This window comes from Barbus barbus (genome assembly GCF_936440315.1).
Source record: "Barbus barbus genome assembly, chromosome: 6".
Taxonomy (NCBI): Eukaryota; Metazoa; Chordata; class Actinopteri; order Cypriniformes; family Cyprinidae; genus Barbus; species Barbus barbus.
The window spans coordinates 9,166,618-9,186,833 of NC_136734.1; the positions used below are offsets into that span (position 1 = coordinate 9,166,618).

General features: G+C 41.3%; 1 protein-coding gene across 1 annotated transcript in view; it reads right to left on the reverse strand.

Annotated features, from left to right (window-relative positions):
- Positions 1–20,216, reverse strand: part of LOC306870838 (voltage-gated potassium channel subunit beta-3) — a gene marked incomplete at its 5' end in the record, with an annotated part of 45,730 nt that overhangs the window by 16,880 nt on the left and 8,634 nt on the right. The window contains one exon of the mRNA XM_079418269.1: positions 864–907. Within this exon, the coding sequence (XP_079274395.1) occupies positions 864–907 (44 nt within the window). The remainder of the gene's footprint in view (positions 1–863; positions 908–20,216) is intronic.

The following is a 20,216-nucleotide window of genomic DNA, read 5'->3' on the forward strand; positions in this document are numbered from 1 at the left end:
GTGACTGTCATTGGTTACAATACATGTATCCCTGCCAAAAATCTCTGCCAGAATTGGTAAAATCATGATTGATTTCAAAAGATTTCCCAACATTCTCCCTGACTGTCATTGGTTACAATACAGGTATCCCTGCCAAAAATCTCTGCCAGAATTGGTAAAATCATGATTGATTTCAAAAGATTTCCCAACATTCCCCCTGACTGTCATTGGTTACAATACATGTATCCCTGCCAAAAACCTCTGCCAGAATTGGTAAAATCATGATTGATTTCAACAGATTTCCCAACATTCCCCCTGACTGTCATTGGTTACAATACAGGTATCCCTGCCAAAAATCTCTGCCAGAATTGGTAAAATCATGATTGATTTCAAAAGATTTCCCAACATTCTCCCTGACTGTCATTGGTTACAATACAGGTATCCCTGCCAAAAATCTCTGCCAGAATTGGTAAAATCATGATTGATTTCAACAGATTTCCCAACATTCCCCGTGACTGTCATTGGTTACAATACAGGTATCCCTGCCAAAAACCTCTGCCAGAATTGGTAAAATCATGATTGATTTCAAAAGATTTCCCAACATTCCCCCTGACTGTCATTGGTTACAATACAGGTATCCCTGCCAAAAGCCTGATGACTGAGTTAATGCTGCTGTGTCAGGCTGGTTTAGATGCTCAGATGGATGTTGTGGTTTATTTATAGTTGTCCGTGCATAAGCTGGGATAAATGAAAGCATTTAAAATCAAATATAGAATCAAATCAAAATAGACACTTCAGCTTTAAATAAATATCTGTCTCCTCCAGTTTAAACTTTGAACAATTTCAGTCTTAAACAGAGATAACCAAAGCTTATAGTTACTCACCAAGACCCAAACAAGAAACACGTAGACCCGACTTCCCAAGGTTTCTGAGAGAAAATGTAAGAAAGAGAGAGAATTTAGTCAATTGAATAATAGTTTCAATATAGTTTTATCAAATTAATATTTGCTCAAAGATGTGCTACGTTGTTTATATAGTGACAGCTAACATCACACTTTAACCATGACTGTATTCACTTATTCACTGCAGGATTTGCAAAAAAAAAAAAAAAAACAGAGTGCATTAGAAAAATGAATGTAAAACTTCTGACTAAAACATACATTTTGCTACATATAACATTAAATATGCTTTTTGATTGATGTTAAATGCAGATTGAAAATGCTAGAACACAAGTAATTTGCTAATAATTGCTATTTCGACCGATTATCGGCCTGGCGGATTATCGGTGCAGATATTAAGCATTTTTATGGTTAATTTTCAAAACTAATTTGCTGATAAAATCATTTAAAAGCATTTAGATAAAGTTTTTGTCAGAGCCCTTTTATTCTTAATTTTGTCATATCAGTTTAAAATATCGGTCATCGGTCTACTTGATCTTTACATTTAGTCTGTGCTTTAATATTTATTTATTATGGGCAATCAAATGTTGTTTCGTGTTTTAGAATGTCATATTTATATTTAACCATTTTTTGCACATAACATAGAGCTTTCATAAACACATTATTACATTCACATCCACAATGTGCAGGATGAAGGATAACTTTCTTTTTTTTTTTTTTTCAAAATACCAAAAATATAATTTGGCTTTTTGTAATATGATTAATTGATTACTCAAAGGCATAACTGACTGATTAATCGATTATCAGAATAATTCACATCCCTACACAATACATTTATGGATGTCAACTCTTCATCTTAACATCAGCTAGCATATATTGGCTAATGGATATGGAGCCGTATTCAAAACCTTTGTAAAATAGCCAATAAAAAAAGTGTTGAAAGCTATAGTAGCACCCTTGGTGTTTTAATTACAGATGCATGCTGTTTGTGAAAACACCAGCTGAAGATCAGCTATGTGTTCCCTGTGCCTGCTTTTCATTTCAGCCCCTGCTTGCTTATGTGTCCGATAGAAACAGAGATAGAAAGAGACAGATTGTCAGCGTGTTTAGATCCAGGCGGCTGAACCACGCTTTCTCTTCTCTGCATCTATTTTTGTTTGCCCGGCCAGTCTATTTATAGAAATGTTGCAACTGTGCATTTGTTTGTATCCAGTGTGTGTGTGTGTGTGTGTGTGTGTGTGTGTGTGAGAGAGTGTATGGAATGGACTATTCATTACATTGATATAGACATATTACCAGCCAAGACCGTGAGGAATTGCTAAATTAGTAGCATGAATCATTAATTTTATCTAAAAAAGCAGAGAAAAAAGGCACATCTATTCATCACATGAGAGGAATGGGTGAGAGAGGTAGAGAAAGCTGCAAAGCTCTTTCTCGCTGACACAAATATTTTCACTTTCTCTGTCATCCTTCATTTTTATCTTTCTCCATCCTTCACTCTTTTCCACAGCGCTGCATTAGAACTGAATCACACACACACGCACACATCTATATGCATGCATATGATGAGAAGCCTCGGGGAGGAAAACATGAAGATGATGGTGCTGAATATTCACAGTGGATGCTGCATGTTTACATGCACACATACACATACACACACAATCACACATTTTTCTTTCATGGTGGGACTTCCTCTAAACCTAACTCTCACAGAAACCTGCAATATTAGTTTTGCTATATATTTTTAGTAGTATGTAGAATTTAGAATGCTATTATTTACTCATCCTCTTGTTGTTTTAATACTGTGTGGAACACAAAAAGAGAATCGCTCTTTTCCATGCAACTGGTCCCTGTGTTTAAGGTTTTTAACCCGCATAATGCATTCAAAATCTGCATACAATGTTCGCATTCCAGGACTGTTTGGAAGCTAAGAAAAATAGTTTTTAAGTAAAACCATACTTTATCTGATCAGCAGCTTCTCATTAAGGAGTGAATGTGAAAACATTTTTTACTATATTATTACTATGTTATTATAGCATTTACTCCTTTTCGATTGATTAAAAATGAAAATGTATATTTCCATACTGATGAGAAATTACATTTAAATATATCATTCAATAAAACTAGAAGAAGAACAAATAATCTGAGTATTACCAGTAGCCTACTACCCCACTGGAATGGAGAAATGTAATTACATTAATTTAACTTGATATGCAACCCATGATTGTTCAATAACAGTCCAAATTTATGAAATCTACATTTTCATTTCTAGCAAATGACCCGAACACAAAACATATAACATTTTTACAGTCCTTCAACCCATACAACCATATAAGTTGTTTGTCACTTCCCTGAAATATGACCTAGAAGTGTTTACTAAATTAGTGCTCCAACAGCAGGACATGCCACAGAAACCTTTGTATTAATCCACTGTGCTCTTTCATCCATATTATAATTTGGGATTCATGTAGTGCTATTTGTTGAACAGTGCTTTAAGCAACACAACGATAATGGGCTCACTCCCAGTGAACACACATACTCATAAAATGTTTCGGATATTGAATGCACCATAAAACTCTTTCCAAAGCGTCTGAATAGGAAAAAGGTGGGTAAGAGATGGTGTAATAAAAGTCCACACCTTGCATTTAAATGATCCCGCATTTTGATTGTTGTCACGAATCCTGGCTTGCACTTCCACTCATTCACCACCAGAGGTCACCCGTTCACCACATGGACTTTTCACACTACACAGCACACTGGACTCAATTTCCCACAATCCATTGCACTGACGACTTGCACAGCTGTTCACTATTTCGCCCACACCTGATCACCATTTCACAATCACCATCACTCTATTTAAGCCTGGGACTTGCTCTTGCTCACCGCCGAGTATTGTTAGCCCGTTTACCTTACGAAGCGTTTTCTAGTCCTAGTTTTCCGAGTCTTGCCTTGTTTATCTTGCCGTGTCTGACCCTGCCCGTGTTTATTGGATTATCTCTCTGCCTTGCCCTGTCTGGATATTGTACGCCGATCGTCGACCCTCGCTTGTTGCACGGATTGCTCTGTCTTGCCTCTGCCATACCTGTTTGCTGTCTCCTGACCCTGCCTGTCTTGACCATGTTTTATAATAAAGCCTTGCGAATGGATCCGCACGTCTCACGTCTCGTCAACCCCGTAACAGAATACTCGGCCCCACAAGGATCCAGCGGCTTTTCGAGAGGACATTGGCCAGGTATGGACTCTGCACGACTGTTATTAACCCTCGAGCAGGGCTCGCGACCGCTCGAGGATTATATTCAAGAGTACTTAGACCTCGCCTATTTTTCTGATCTGCCGGACTACGCACTCATAGACTTTTTTTGTGAGGGCATTAATCAGCCGCTCAAGACTCAGTTAATCCGCGAGGGTCCCCGTTCATCTCTCAGTCAATTTATGGACTATGCCTTGCTGTGTGTGGGCTCTCCGTTCACTGTGGGTGTCGCGGAGGAATGCAACACTGCACTCACTCACAAAATGGCGGCAACAACAACACCCCTTCACGTCGTCGCTGCCAAGCCAGAGTCTGCTCACGTCATGCCTGCCAAGCCAGAGTCTGCTCACGTCGCCGCTGTCAAGCCAGAGTCTGCTCACGTCGCCGCTGTCAAGCCAGAGTCTGCTCACGTCGCCGCTGTCAAGCCAGAGTCTGCTCACGTCGCCGCTGTCAAGCCAGAGTCTGCTCACGTCGCCGCTGTCAAGCCAGAGTCTGCTCACGTCGTCGCTGTCAAGCCAGAGTCACACCACGTCACAGTGCTCCAGCCAGAGTCTGTCACACCCAAGGATTTAAGGTCAGTCCTTCAAGTTCCCTGTCTGATATCCAGTGTGATGGACCCACCACTGATGTCAGTGCGAGTAGCTGGCATTCCCAGGGCCTCAACCCTGTCTGTTACAGAGACTGTTCCCCTGACCTCAGTACTTCCCGTTATGGCGGTTGCCATTTTGAGTGTGTGGGCTGCACACTGTGCTCCTGAGGCCTCTCCTGTCCACGAGTCTGCTCCTGAGGCCTCTTCAGTCCACGAGTCTGCCCCAGAACTTCCAGAGGAGGCGGCGTCCACTGCAGAACCACCAGAGGTGGCAGCTTCCGCTGCAGAACCTCCCGAGGTGGTGGCGCCCACTCATGAACTCACTGTTTGCCCTGTCACGGCCATGGAGACCGTCCCTGAACTCGCTGTTTGCCCTGTCACGGCCATGGAGGCCGTTCCTGACGTCACTGTCTACCCTGTCACGGCCACGGAGGCTGTTCCTGAACTCACGGTCTGCCTTGTCACGGCCACGGAGGCCGTTCCTGACCTCATGGTCTGCCCTGTCACGGCCATGGAGGCCGTTCCTGAACTTACGGTCTGCCCTGTCACGGCCATAGAGGCCGTCTGTGAACTCACGCCCTGTCCTGTCACGGCCAAAGAGGCCGTCTGTGAACTCACGCCCTGCCCTGTCACGGCCAAGGAGGCCGTCTGTGAATCCTCGTCCTGGCCAATCACGGCCATGGAGGCCGTCTGTGAACCTTCGACCTGGCCGGTCACGGCTCCTGTGACCATGGGGACTCTCTCTGTGTTGTCTGTCTCTGTTCTCCCTGTGGTGTCTGTCTCTGTTCTCCCCAGATCCCTGATCCTGCCATGGCTTCCTGACCAGTCCGCTTTACCGTGGAGATACTATGCCCAGTCTACGCCACACTGGTGGGCTCCGGCTCCGTCTACTCTGCCGTGGTGGTCAGCTGTCTGGCTCTGGGGGTCTCCTGCTCCGCCCAGGTGGAATCTGGTCCCGTCCTGTCCTGCAACAAGGACTCTCTCAGTGTTGTCTGTCCCTGCTCTCTCGGTGTTGTCTGTCCTTATTCTGCCCAGATCCCAGTCTCCGTCACGGGTTCCTGCCCTGTCTGCCTCCCTGTGGTGGTCCTCTGCCCTGCCATGGTGGTCTTCTGCTCGGGTCTGGTGGTTGTCTGCCCCGCCGTGGTGGTCTTATGCTCGGGTCTGGTGGTCATCTGCTCCGCCCTGGTGGGCTCTGGTCTCGCCTGCTCCGCCCTGGTGGGCTCCCGTGCCGTCTGCTCCGCCCTGGTGGGCCTCTGCTCTGTCGGTCCTGACCTGTTCTCTGGCTCCGCCCTGGTTTTCTGCTCTGCCGGTTCTGCCTCTATCCCCGGTCTTCCCACGTCCTCAAGGACCTGGCCCTCCGTCCCTCCCCCTGCTCCGCCTCCGCGCCACCGCCCTACTGGATTGTTTAGGAGCATCTGGAAGCCGCTCCTTGGGGGGGGGGCTATGTCACGAATCCTGGCTTGCACTTCCACTCATTCACCACCAGAGGTCACCCGTTCACCACATGGACTTTTCACACTACACAGCACACTGGACTCAATTTCCCACAATCCATTGCACTGACGACTTGCACAGCTGTTCACTATTTCGCCCACACCTGATCACCATTTCACAATCACCATCACTCTATTTAAGCCTGGGACTTGCTCTTGCTCACCGCCGAGTATTGTTAGCCCGTTTACCTTACGAAGCGTTTTCTAGTCCTAGTTTTCCGAGTCTTGCCTTGTTTATCTTGCCGTGTCTGACCCTGCCCGTGTTTATTGGATTATCTCTCTGCCTTGCCCTGTCTGGATATTGTACGCCGATCGTCGACCCTCGCTTGTTGCACGGATTGCTCTGTCTTGCCTCTGCCATACCTGTTTGCTGTCTCCTGACCCTGCCTGTCTTGACCATGTTTTATAATAAAGCCTTGCGAAGATCCGCACGTCTCACGTCTCGTCAACCCCGTAACAATTGTTAATGATGGTCATTATTTTTACACCAGCAAGAGGGTGTTTAACCTAAAGTAACTATAGGTCAAAATAAGCTGCTTCCACAAATTTTCTATTGGGTCATTTTTTTGGAGGAGGAAAGTCTCAACATATTTTTTTTTTTAAAGTGACTCTCAACTCTTAAAAAATAATTGTTTAATCTATGTTTAGAAATTGTTATGTAACTCTTCTAAGTCAAAGCAGACGTGAATGCATTATAAGGGTTAAAGCTATAAACAGATACAAAAGCACCGTCTTGTAAATCATGCAAATAATCTATGTACTCATGCTCTGTTCAATATTTTATTTAGCTGAATACCATGTGTGAAAAACAGACAGAAATTCAACTTCTAGTGGGCTGTTAATTGCTACGACTGAGTCACAGAGTCAGAGAACCAGATCTGCTGACTGATTGAAAAGAGCTCCCGAATCGGACATATTTACATCTCTCATAAGTGTGCCAAAAACAAATAGGACAGGCATCAAGATTTTCAGTGATTACCGACTTGTCCCTCACACAATTTATTGAAAAATCAAGCCCTATTAATGACATGGAAAGAGTGACTATGCATTATTTTTGAAAAGTCAGCATATTAAAATGATTTCTGAAGAATTATGTGACGCTGAAGACTGGAGTAATGATGCTGAAATTTCAGCTTTGATTACAGGAATAAATTATCTTTTAAAAATAATTTCAATAGAAAATAGTTACTTAAAACTGTAATAATATTTCACAGTATTGTTGTTTTTACTGTATTTTTTGATCAAATAAATGCAGCCTTGGTGAGTAGAAGAGATTTCTTTCAAAAACATTAAGAAATCTTACCAACACCAAACAACAGTAGGTAATAACAAAATTTTAAATTATGGGTAAACTAATCTGGGGGGGGGGTTACTAACAATTTTTTCCAAAGCCACAAATGCACATACTCCTAGATGCTGACTCTTGCGTTATATCCAACACAAGTGATACTGTATCTCTACCATGAGTCGATTTTCCAAACAACAGCAGTTGCAACAAACAATGAGCACTAGTACATTTTTTAACCATTCAGTTAACCATTGCAGTGTCAGTCCTGTGTCTTGTTTCCCCCTCCTCTCGTGTCCATATTTGGCCTTCCCGTTCCTGTCCTCGTTCCATGTTCATTAGTTGATTAGTCCCTAGCCTGGTGTTTGATTGTCCCGCACCTGTTTCTGTTCTTCCTCGTTGATTTCCCTGTGTTCTTAAGCCCTGTGTCTCCCTGTCTCCCATGTCCTGTATTGTTCGTCTATTCCTGAAGCTCCATGTTCCGTGTGTTTGAAAATCTCAATAAAACTCCGTATTGGAAATCTCCGTGTCTCCTCGCTCCTTGCTCCAGTGAAGCGTGACATGCGGAATATAATATACATACTATACAAACATGTATTTTCTGGTTGTGACATTTCAGTTTGAGAGTTTTTTTTTTACTGAGTTTATCATCAGTAAATGCTTTATTTGTTAAAGACATTTGTTACAAAAGATAGAAAAGAGCTTTTAAAAATCACACGCTCTCTATATCTATCTCTTTTGTCTCTCTTATGAACACAAGCCTTTTTCTGTGAGAGGTTTAATAATGCTGAGATCTCGGCAGTTTCTCTTTTTCCTACCATAAGCCTCACTATAAATCATCCTGCTGACACACAAACACATTTTGTATAACGCCGGCCTCTGCAACAACCACTGACTGATATGTTTAAGTGAAGTGAAGTGACATACTGGCAAGTATGGTGACCCATACTCGGAATTCGTGCTCTGCATTTAACCCATCCAACGTGCACATACACAGCAGTGAACATACACACACCGTGAACACACACCCGGAGCAGTGGGCAGCCATTTGTGCTGCGAGTTGGGGGTTCGGGGCCTTGCTCAAGGGCACTTCAGTTGTGGTATTGAGGGTGGAGAGAGAGCGCTGGACATTAACTCCCCCCACCTACAATCCCTGCCGGCCCGAGACTCGAACCCACAACCTTTGGATTACGAGTCCGACTCTCTAACCATTAGGCCACGACTTCCCCACAAAATATAGGGTATATACAGATAGACACACAATTGTAGTTTGCATAGTAGGAATCCATGTTAAGTGCTTTTGTAAAATGCTGGAGTACTTCAGTCTAGCCCATAAAATTGCTAGGTTGCTAAGGCAGCATCACTATCACTTTTGTGATGCTATAATTAATAATAATCTGTTATTTCCTATTTTTAGTGCAAATGGCTGTGCGTCTACAACTGTAAGAGAAGAACAATTACAAGTTAATATCTGTGAATATCGCCATGATGAAATTACAAATTGGAGTATAAATATCTGTAAATAAATATTTATACAATACATACCATAAAGTATTTTATGTTATTGAGAAGTAGGTAGGAGTGGGGTTAGGTGCCATGATAGCTATGAAAGTATGAATATTTATACACTTTCAACTTTTATCTTTTTTTAAATAAAATGTGTACTTTCAGTTTGCTTTAAGTACAAAAGGGCCCAAAAATTCACATTACAAATTATTATTATTATTATTGAACCTAAAAATTAACTGTTTTTAATTTACAACAAAAATGGAAGAATATTTTTAAGATAAACTGTAGAGTTTATGTCAGCTTGAGTGCTGCTCTCATTAAAGAAAAAATTAAATACCAAACTAATTCATTCTCAAATGTATTTTTTTCTTTTTTAAATGAAAAGTTTCACTCAAATTGTTATGCTGATAATATAATTTGCAATGACGTGACATATATTTTCACTTGTGGTCTCAGACTGTTGGACCCCACTGTACTGCAAAGGTCACATCATACCTCAACACAGACATCAGGCAGATTCATAGAAATCAGAAATGCAGAGCACACAACACCATCCAGACACACTCCTCTCAGAATACTGCAGTGCACCACAACAGGGTGGAGAGAGAGAGACAGGGATAGAGAGATGGAGAGAGAGCAACAAATGTGAGTGAAGGCAGATAAAATGAAAATGAAATAATGACGAGATGAGGCAAAATTGAGAAAATAGAAATAGGCAGAGGACAAAGAGTGAAAAGCAATGCGACAGAAAGACAGAGGGGCCAATATTGAGGGAGAGTGGTGAATATTGAGAGAGAGAGAGAGAAAAGAAAATGAACAACGGTGGTGGGAGAGAGCAGCGCACATTTCTCCACAGTGTGTCTGTCTGCAAGCTCAAAAAGGCCCATTCTGACTAATGTACTTTATAATGAGTTAGCATAGGCAATTACTGCACAAGCTGAGAAGTGGGGGAAAAAGTTCTTCTATACATATATACAGAAGTGTATATATACTGTGCACCAGAGAATATTGCATAATGTAATATGCTCAGCTTCATCTTCCATTTCTTATGTGATGAATGAACCAAGAGGAACACCAAGCATAAGTTTGATCATATCCTAAAGCTATACTGAACAGATAATCCAACAAAACTGGAATAACTGTATATTTCATGCTGATGTGGAAGTATGTACTGTGCAGTAGCTCTGGCTGAATTAATTTTCACTATTATTTTACTAGAACTAGTCATATTAAAATCAATTACTTTTTTATGTTTATTTTGAAAATGTTTGAAAATATCCTGAAAAGTCTGAAAAAGTTGATGAGTTTTTCCTATATTAATATATTATTTCTTTTAGGTATATCCCCATTAACTATATCCCTTTTGACAACCAATCAGTCAAATAAATCATTCAATAAATATATAAATAAAAAAGTGTTTAAAAAGCACTTTAGCAAACTTTTAGTATGTTACGGAAATAATATATTTCAAAAGAATATTCTTAAGTGTGAAATGAATGTGATGTTTTAAGACAGGAGTATATGCATTTTTACAGTTAAATAAAAATTTTATATACAGTGGTGACCAAAATTATTAAAACACTAGTATTTTCATCAGCAAAAAATGCTTTTAAGTCAGTTATTTCTACCTTTTGCTGTAGTGTGTCAAATCTCACTGGATTATTACAATTAATGCCACAATTAATATTTGGAAATGTAAACTGAACAGCATATTTACTCGTTCCCCCCTCGGTAAAAAAAATCAGGGGGTTGGGGTGGGGGGTGGTCCTCCTCGGTACAAATCACATTTTCCCCCCTCTGGTGCTGGGCCCTTGGAATCGTCCTAACCCCCGACCTACTGAAACACTACAGCAAAAGATAGAAATAACTGTCTTAAAACCCTTTTTAGCTGGTAAAATATACTATTGTTTAATAGTTTTGGCAACCACTGTAGTTTAAATTTATATTAAATGCAATTAGTTGAATTTAAGAGTGCTTTTTGACCCACTTAAGTAGTAATTTAAAACTTCTTTTTATATAATTTTAGAAATTATTTCTATTTTCTTTGACATATGGTTAAAATGTACTTGTGGTATACTAAAAAAAAAAACACTACGATTATACGCTATTTCATTCTTATGTCCTGTATTTACATTTGTAATTACACATTTGTAATGATGACATTGCAATTTAGTACATTTAAAAATGTGTGGTTTTAAAGGTAATATTTACTAACACACTAAAGTTACTTTATATGTTCTTTAGTATGTTAGTCAACACATCAAAATAAGTGCACTTCTATAAAGCACCACCAAAGAGTATTAAAACAGTGATATATAATGTACTTTAAAGTTAACTTTTTATAAGTGCACTTTTTAAAAAATTGTACTTAAGTGTGTAAAGAAACATACAGTTTTGAAAGTGGCAATCCAAAGAGGATTCATTGGTTATTTAGCTTAGGAACTGAACTATCCTCTATTGATCAAGGTCTTTGTAATATACAGCATCAAGGCTTCAAGTAATATTTCATTCAGCAATGAAAATTAACTCAATTAGTCATGATTTTTCACCCTTGCGTTATTCCAAACCTACAGTATATAAATTTCTTTGCCCTATTAATATAAAAAAGAGATTTTGAAAAATGTCTCAGTGTCTTTTGAAGTAGTTTTGAACCCCACCGACTTGAATTGTATGAGCAAAAGGAGTAGAAACATCCTTCAGAATATCTGGTTGCACTTTATTTTAAGGTATGTGCACTTACAGTGTACAGACCCAAGAAAATACCAATATAAGGGTACTTTTTCTATATGGACTTAACATAGGTTAAGTTCAGTTTCTAGTTTCAGGGTTAGTTCTTAGTCTTATTTTTTGCTTAGCAGAAGAAATAAATTCATAAAAAGAACTGTGTATACCATCCCTTTAATAGCATTGTTTATGATATTGAATCAGCATTAAACAGCATAAAACTAATCAGCTTTGAAAAAAGTGTTACATTGGCATAGGTTGATCAATATGTCCCAAAATGCATTTTTAAAGAAGGTCCATTCTCTGGAACCCCCCACTCTTTATCAATTTAATCTAGGCATTTTATAGAAACATAATCTTCTCCACAGTCCACGGTGTAATGCAGCTATTTACTTGGCTAACCTAGTTAATACTTGCAATGCTACAATGTTACTGTCATGAATCTGGCCTACGAACGTCCGTTAACTCACCACCAGAGGTCACTCACTCACCACAGGGACTCTTGCACTACACTAACTGTTGCACGCCACCTCAGACTACAATTCCCATCATCCATTGCCCTGACGACACACACAGCTGATTGCACTGATCACACAGCTGATTGCACTGATCACACACCCTACATAAACCATGGACTTCCTCTTCCTCTCTGCTGAGTATTGTTTAGCATATATCCTAGCGATAGCTACTCTACAGAGCCCTCTCAGTTTTTATAGTTTTGCCTTGTTAGTTCTCTCGTGTTTGATACCTGCCCGTGTTTCCTAGATCAACCCTTTGCCTTGCCGTTCTGACTTTGTTTGCACCTCGTTTGGATTATTGTTGGATATTGTTCGCCGATCAAAGACCCACACTTACCCTAGGACTACTCTTTGTCTTGCTATTTATATACCTGTTTCCCAATGTTTGACCCATGTCCGTTTGATGACCTTGCCTTTGAATAAAGCTTGCAAATGGATCCGCACGTCTCACGTCTTGTTCGCCCCGTAACAATACTCGGCCTCACAAGGATCCAGCAGCTTCTCATGTGAATACTGGCCAGGTATGGACACTGCAAGACTGTTATTAACCCTCGAGCAGGACTTACGATCGCTCAAGTGTTCTAGTCTTGTTCAGAGTCTCAGGGGATCTTCAATTGGTCTGGGTCTGAAAAGTTAAATGTACATATAAGGAACAGCTGGAGGACCAATTTGCAACTTATTAGGTCAATTGGCAACATGATTGGGTATAAAAAGAGCCTCTCAGAGTGGCAGTGTCTCTCAGAAGTCAAGATGGCAAGAGGATCACCAATTCCCCCAATGCTGCGGCGAAAAATAGTGGAGCAATATCCGAAAGGAGTTTCTCAGAGAAAAATTGCAAAGAGTTTGAAGTTATCATCATCTACAGTGCATAATATCATCCAAAGATTCAGAGAATCTGGAACAATCTCTGTGCGTAAGGGTCAAGGCCGGAAAACCATACTGGATGCCCGTGATCTTCAGGCTCTTAGACGGCACTGCATCACGTACAGGAATGCTACTGTAATGGAAATCACAACATGGGCTCAGGAATACTTCCAGAAAACATTGTCGTGAACACAATCCACCGTGCCATTCGCCGTTGCCAGTTAAAACTCTATAGGTCAAAAAAGAAGCCATATCTAAATATGATCCAGAAGCGCAGGCGTTTTCTCTGGGCCAAGGCTTATTTAAAATGGACTGTGGCAAAGTGGAAAACTGTTCTGTGGTCAGACGAATCAAAATTTGAAGTTCTTTTTGGAAAATTGGGACGCCATGTCATCCGGACTAAAGAGGACAAGGACAACCCAAGTTGTTATCAGCGCTCAGTTCAGAAGCCTGCATCTCTGATGGTATGGGGTTGCATGAGTGCGTGTGGCATGGGCAGCTTACACATCTGGAAAGGCACCATCAATGCTGAAAGGTATATCCAAGTTCTAGAACAACATATGCTCCCATCCAGACGTTGTCTCTTTCAGGGAAGACCTTGCATTTTCCAACATGACAATGCCAGACCACATACTGCATCAATTACAACATCATAGCTACGTAGTAGGAGGATCCGGGTACTGAAATGGCCAGCCTGCAGTCCAGATCTTTCACCCATAGAAAACATTTGGCGCATCATAAAGAGGAAGATGCGACAAAGAAGACCTAAGACAGTTGAGCAACTAGAAGCCTGTATTAGACAAGAATGGGACAACATTCCTATTCCTAAACTTGAGCAACTTGTCTCCTCAGTCCCCAGACGTTTGCAGAATGTTATAAAAAGAAGAGGGGATGCCACACAGTGGTAAACATGGCCTTGTCCCAACTTTTTTGAGATGTGTTGATGCCATGAAACTTAAAATAAACTTATTTTTCCCTTAAAATTATACATTTTCTCAGTTTAAACATTTTATATGTCATCTATGTTGTATTCTGAATAAAATATTGAAATTGCAAGTTCAAGATCAAGTTGAGCTTTATTGTCATTCCGCTACATGTGGGGACATACAGTGGAACGAAATGTCGTGCCTCGCTGGACCACGGTGCTACATAAATACAGACATACAACAATGAAGTAAAATGCTTCACATAAATATTTACCCTATACAAACTAAAAAAAATAGAGGATAAAAAATACAAACTATACGAATGCTTCACAAATACTGTACATGTGCAAAGAGAGACATTTGAGTCAGCAGCTGGTTGGGGAACAGTGCGGGATGATTTGTAGTGCATGAGCATGTAAACATACATATATTGCTGAGTCTTTTGTGGGATTGTGTACACGCAGCAGTGTGTGTAAAGTGTCCATAGTGCACATAGTGTAAAGTGTCCATAGTGTAAAATGTCCATAGTGCACATAGAGGAGAGTGTGGTACTACAGGTGGTTTGTACAGGCCCACTCACCTGTGTGTAGCACACTTCGGATTGCACATGGGGGTCCATGTTTCAGGAGGTAGGGGTTTCAGAGGGGGGCGGGGTGATTTGAGTTCAGGGCTCTCACAGCCTGGGGGAAAAAGCTGTTGAGCAGTCTGGCGGAGCGGGCTCTGATGCTCCGGTACCATCTTCCTGATGGTAGGAGCTGGAAGAGACTGTGGGAGGGGTGGGTGGAGTCCTTCACGATGCTGTTGGTTTTGCTGGAGCATCGTGTAAGGAAAATGTCCAGGGTGGAGGGGAGAGGGGCACCGATGATCTTTGCAGCTGTGTTCACTGTCCGCTGGAGGGTCTTGCGGTCAGCAGCACTGCAGTTCCCGTACCAGACAGTGATGCAGCTGGTCAGCACACTCTCAATGGTGCCTCTGTAGAATGTGGTGAGGATGGGTGGAGGGACACTTGCTCTTTTCAGCCGGCGGAGAAAGTGTAGGCGCTGTTGTGCCTTTTTGGAGAGTGACATGGTGTTGGTGGTCCAGGTGAGATCCTCTGTGATGTGCACCCCCAGGAATTTAGTGCTGCTGACTCTTTCCACAGTCAAGCTGTCGATGGTCAGTGGGGGGTGGTCAACGGAGTTTCTTCTGAAGTCCATCACAACCTCCTTTGTCTTCTCCACATTGAGGGACAGATTGTTTGTGCCACACCACTCAGCCAGCTGTGCCACTTCCTCTCTGTAGTGTGTTTCATCGTTGTTGCTGATGAGACCTACCACTGTTGTGTCATCAGCAAACTTGATGATGTGGTTGGAGCTAGGGGTGGGCGATATGGGAAAAATATCATATCACGATTTTCTTTTTAGAAATATCACGATTCGCGATTTTATCACGATTCTTTGTCATGTTAGTTTTACTATTTTGGTTTTACAAGTTGTCTGAGCATTACAGCCAAACTAGAAAAACAAAGATGCATGGCAGATATTTAGGCCAAAGTGGGCGAAGATAAAAAATCTTTTTCATTATTTTATCTTTCTAATTAAAAAATAAGAACAAAGATACACATTACAAATACACATAATATACAAATATAACAAACAGTGCTTTATTTTCAGGTATAATAGGTGTATTTAGCAGGAGCATTCAATGAAATTGAATGAACAAGTATAAAAATAAAACGCTACATAGACTGATTCCTAAAGCAACTGTATTTATAATAAATATTCTGTCATCTGTCTGTCAATTCTGTCATGTTTTATTTTTATACCATCATTTACTCAAAAGTTGTTTTAAACCTGAATGAGTTTCTTTCTTCTGCTGAACATAAATGCTATTTTGAAGAAGGTGGAAAACCAAACAGTTGCTGGTCCACAGTGACATCCATAGGATTTTTCTTTCCTACTATCAAAGTCAATGTAGACCAGCAACTGTTTGGTTACCCTCATTCTTCAAAATATCTTCTTTTGGGTTCAGCACAAGAAATTAATAGAGGTTTGGGACAACATGTGAGTGAGTAAATAATGACAAATTAAATTTTAGGGTGAACTATCCCTTTAATGACAGTCGACAGCATGTTTAGTGTCCTGTCCCTTTAAGACCTGCATGCATCTAATATACAGGCACGCATCCGTTTCTCTTAACTATTTACTTTCATTTTAGAGATAACCAACTGAGTCTGTGTGTAAACCTTGTGTGTTTTGACAATATTAGCGCAAAAGATAAGTTAGTTGAGTAATCAGGCGCTGTTAAGACAGTCTCTTTAGTGCGCGTGCTTCAGGTGTATGCGCTCAGAAAAAGCGCACATCAGACCAGCGCGTGAATTAAACATTTAACCAGCAAGACTTGTGTGCAAATAATGTACTTTTGCGATCGCGAATAAGTGCAGTGTCCTGTCAGAGTAACTCTACTGCTGTATGTCGTGTTGTACAGTATATAGAGAGACGGAGGAGCCAGAACTGTATTTGACAATGTGTGCTGTAGCACGATACTACGATATTTCTTAAAAAGCAGATCGTGGAGACATTTTTATCGTCCACGATCAAAAATCGTCATATCGCACACCCTTAGTTGGAGCTGAACTTGGCAGTACAGTCATGGGTCAGCAGTGTGAAGAGCAGCGGGCTGAGCACACAGCCTTGTGGGGCACCTGTGCTCAGTGTGGTAGTGCTCGAGGTGTTGTTGCCGACACGGACTGACTGAGGTCTTCCAGTTAGAAAGTCCAGGATCCAGTTACACAGGGAATTGTTAAGGCCCAGCAGGTTTAGTTTATTTATGAGCTGTTGTGGGATTATTGTGTTGAATGCCGAGCTGAAGTCAATGAACAGCATTCTAACATAGGAGTCTTTATTTTCTAGGTGGGTAAGAGCCAGGTGGAGGGTGGAGGAAATTGCATCGTCCGTAGAGCGGTTTGGACGGTGTGCAAACTGGAGCGGGTCGAGTGTGTTGGGTTTTGATGTTATGCATGACTAGCCTCTCAAAGCACTTCATCATGATTGGAGTCAGTGCTATGGGACGGTAGTCATTGAGACAGGACACAGGTGATTTCTTTGGTACCGGTATGATTGTTGTGGATTTGAGACATGTGGGGACGACTGCCTGGCTCAGCGAGGTGTTGAAGATATCTGTTAGGACATCTGTCAGCTGTGCAGCACAGTCTCTCAGAACACGGCCAGGTATGTTGTCAGGACCCGCAGCCTTGCGTGGATTAATCCTAGATAGGGTCTTCCTTACGTCGGCTGGAGACAGACAGAGCGCCCGGTCGTTGGGAGGTGTGGGCAGTTTTTTTGCAGGTGTGTCATTCTGTATTTCAAACCGTGAATAAAAGTGGTTGAGTGCATCGGGGAGGGATGTGTCCTCATCACAGGCCTGTGGCGGGGGCTTGTAGTCAGTGATGGTCTGAATGGCTTGCCACAGGCTCCGTGTGTCTCTGCTGTCTGTGAAGTGGTTGTTGATTTTTTGGGCATATGACCGTTTTGCATTTTTGATGCCACAGGACAGATTGGCTCTTGCTGTTTTGAGGGCTGCTTTATCTCCTGATCTAAATGCTTCATCTCTGGTCTTTAGCAGCCCACGAACCTCTGCTGTCATCCATGGCTTCTGGTTGGCACGTGTGGTGATGGTCTTGGTGACTGTCACATCATCAGTGCACTTTTTGATGTAAGTAGTCACAGTTTCAGTGTACTCATTCAGGTCTGTGTGGTTGTTGTAGGTGGCTGCCTCTTTAAACATGTTCCAGTCTGTGTCCTGGAAGCAGTCCTGCAGTGCTGAGGTGGCATTGTCCGGCCATACTGTGATCTGCTTCTGAACCGGTTTGGTGAGTTTGAGAAGTGGTTTAAATGCTGGGATTAGCATAACAGTGATGTGGTCTGAGTACCCGAGGTGGGGGCGGGATTCAGCCTTGTAAGCGTTCTTAACTGTTGGGTAAACAAAGTCCAGTGTGTTGTTTCCCCTTGTTGCAAAGTTCACATGTTGGTAGAACTTTGGCAAGACTGTCTTTAAGTTTGCGTGGTTGAAGTCACCGGCTATGATGAAAAAGCCGTCGGGGTTATTTGTTTGTTGTTCACTGATGGCGCTGTACAGTTCACGAAGCGCGTCCTTACTGTTTGCACACGGGGGGATGTAAACCGCTACAATAACAATGGCCGTGAACTCCCGCGGCAGATAGAACGGTCGACACTTCACAACCATAAACTCCACCAGCGATGAACAGTGTTTTGATAATACCGCAGCATTGTTACACCAGTCTTTGTTGATATACACACACAAGCCACCTCCGCGGGTCTTACCAGACAGTGATGAATCTCTGTCCGCTCGGAAGTTGGTTAGCCCGTGCAGTTGAATGGCGGAGTCCGGGATGTTGTCGTTTAGCCATGTTTCGGTGAGAACAAACACACAACAGTCCCTTGCCTCATGCTGTGTAGACCGACTGAGTTGAATTAAGTCCAGTTTGTTTTCCAGAGAGCGAACGTTTGAGAGCATGAGTGTTGGAAGAGCTGGTCTTGTGGGGTTATTAGCCTAGCTCGTATACCTTCGCGCTTACCGCGCTTCCGTCCTCTCTCACACCGCTTGCGACGCTGCCTTGTGCGGGTAGCGTCAGTAGGCGAGGCCGCGGTCTCGAGGTCCGGTTCCAGCAGTAAACAAAGGCCTCGTAGCTTCTCAGTAGCCGCCGGCGAGAGTTGATGTTCGTATGCGTTGCTGATATCCAAAAGACTTTGGCGATCATAGATGAGTTCTGGGGTGATTTCCTTAAGAGTTAGCGGTAAACTGACACTATTTGGAGACGAACAAACGACATTAAAAGACATAAAAGCACCGTCTTTGGGACCCGGAGTAGCCGCTGCGTCTGACAGCGCCGCCATCTTGGATCTATCTTTTTGAAACTTCCACATCATTGCATTCTGTTTTTATTCACAATTTGTACAGTGTCCCAACTTTTTTGGAATCGGGTTTGTAAGTGAGCTTAACACAATTAAGTACACTTCTAAAAAGTGCACTTTGTTATAATGTCAAATTAAAAGAATGTTCTTTAAAGTACATTTTAAATAATTATCTTATTTTCTTTTGTTGTACATGTTTTGATGAATTGACTATATTTTGGTGTACTAAATTGCAACTTCATTACAAATGTGTAATTATAAATATTTAAATGCATGACGTATAAGTTTCAATATGACATTGAAATTACATTAAAGTATATTTTAATTTATCATAAATGCATGCCAGTACATTCAGCAGTATACACTTTCACAATACTTCAAAAGCCAAAATAAATAATTTTGAAAATACATATAATAAATGTACTTAACTAAGTCCTATTTAAACAGGCCAAAGTAAAAATAAGCACTGATTCAGCTGATGGCTTTAGACATGTTGGCAAAACATTTTTTTGCATATATTGTCTTGGATAGGTGTTAGAGACTTAACGTTAATCTTAGTTATGGATTTTGTGTTGGAATCAGAGATCAGTGTCTATGACCTGATTGATTTCTTATCGACTAGCAATCAGACCAGCTCTGGATCACTCACTGTTGATTATGATCTTGGCTAACTGAATTACATATTAGAAGATGCTGGCCAACAAGACCTACCCAAAGCCACCTGAATAGAAGGATCCAGTACACATTCATTTCATTTGCCCATATTTTGTATCATACTTCTCACTGACCAAAACTGCAGTTAATATTTCTTCATTTTTACATAAAAACACATTAAAATTGTATTTCCAGGTCAACGCTGAAAGTCAGAGAGCTAATGCCTGTGCAGAACTGTTTTATTGCACAAGTCTATATTTGTTTTTTCACTGGTTACACCCACATACTTGAGATCTGAATTAGATTAGTTTGACATATTAGTACATAATAAACAGCATTATTGAAATATTTCATCCACAAATGAAAATTCTTTCTTTCACGTTTTTCCAAAATATATAAGACTTTTGTTCATTTTCAAATTATTAATGAAGGTATTTTTAATGAAATAGATTTCTGTCCCTCCCTTGAAAGACTATTAACCCTAAACTTTATTTATTTATTTTATTATATTTCGATTTTTTTGCTTGCGTGTGGGCTGTCTGCAGGTATTATAAACCTTGTTTCAGATCATTAAAAATATAGTATGTGAATCATATGGAAACCTTTTATTCTG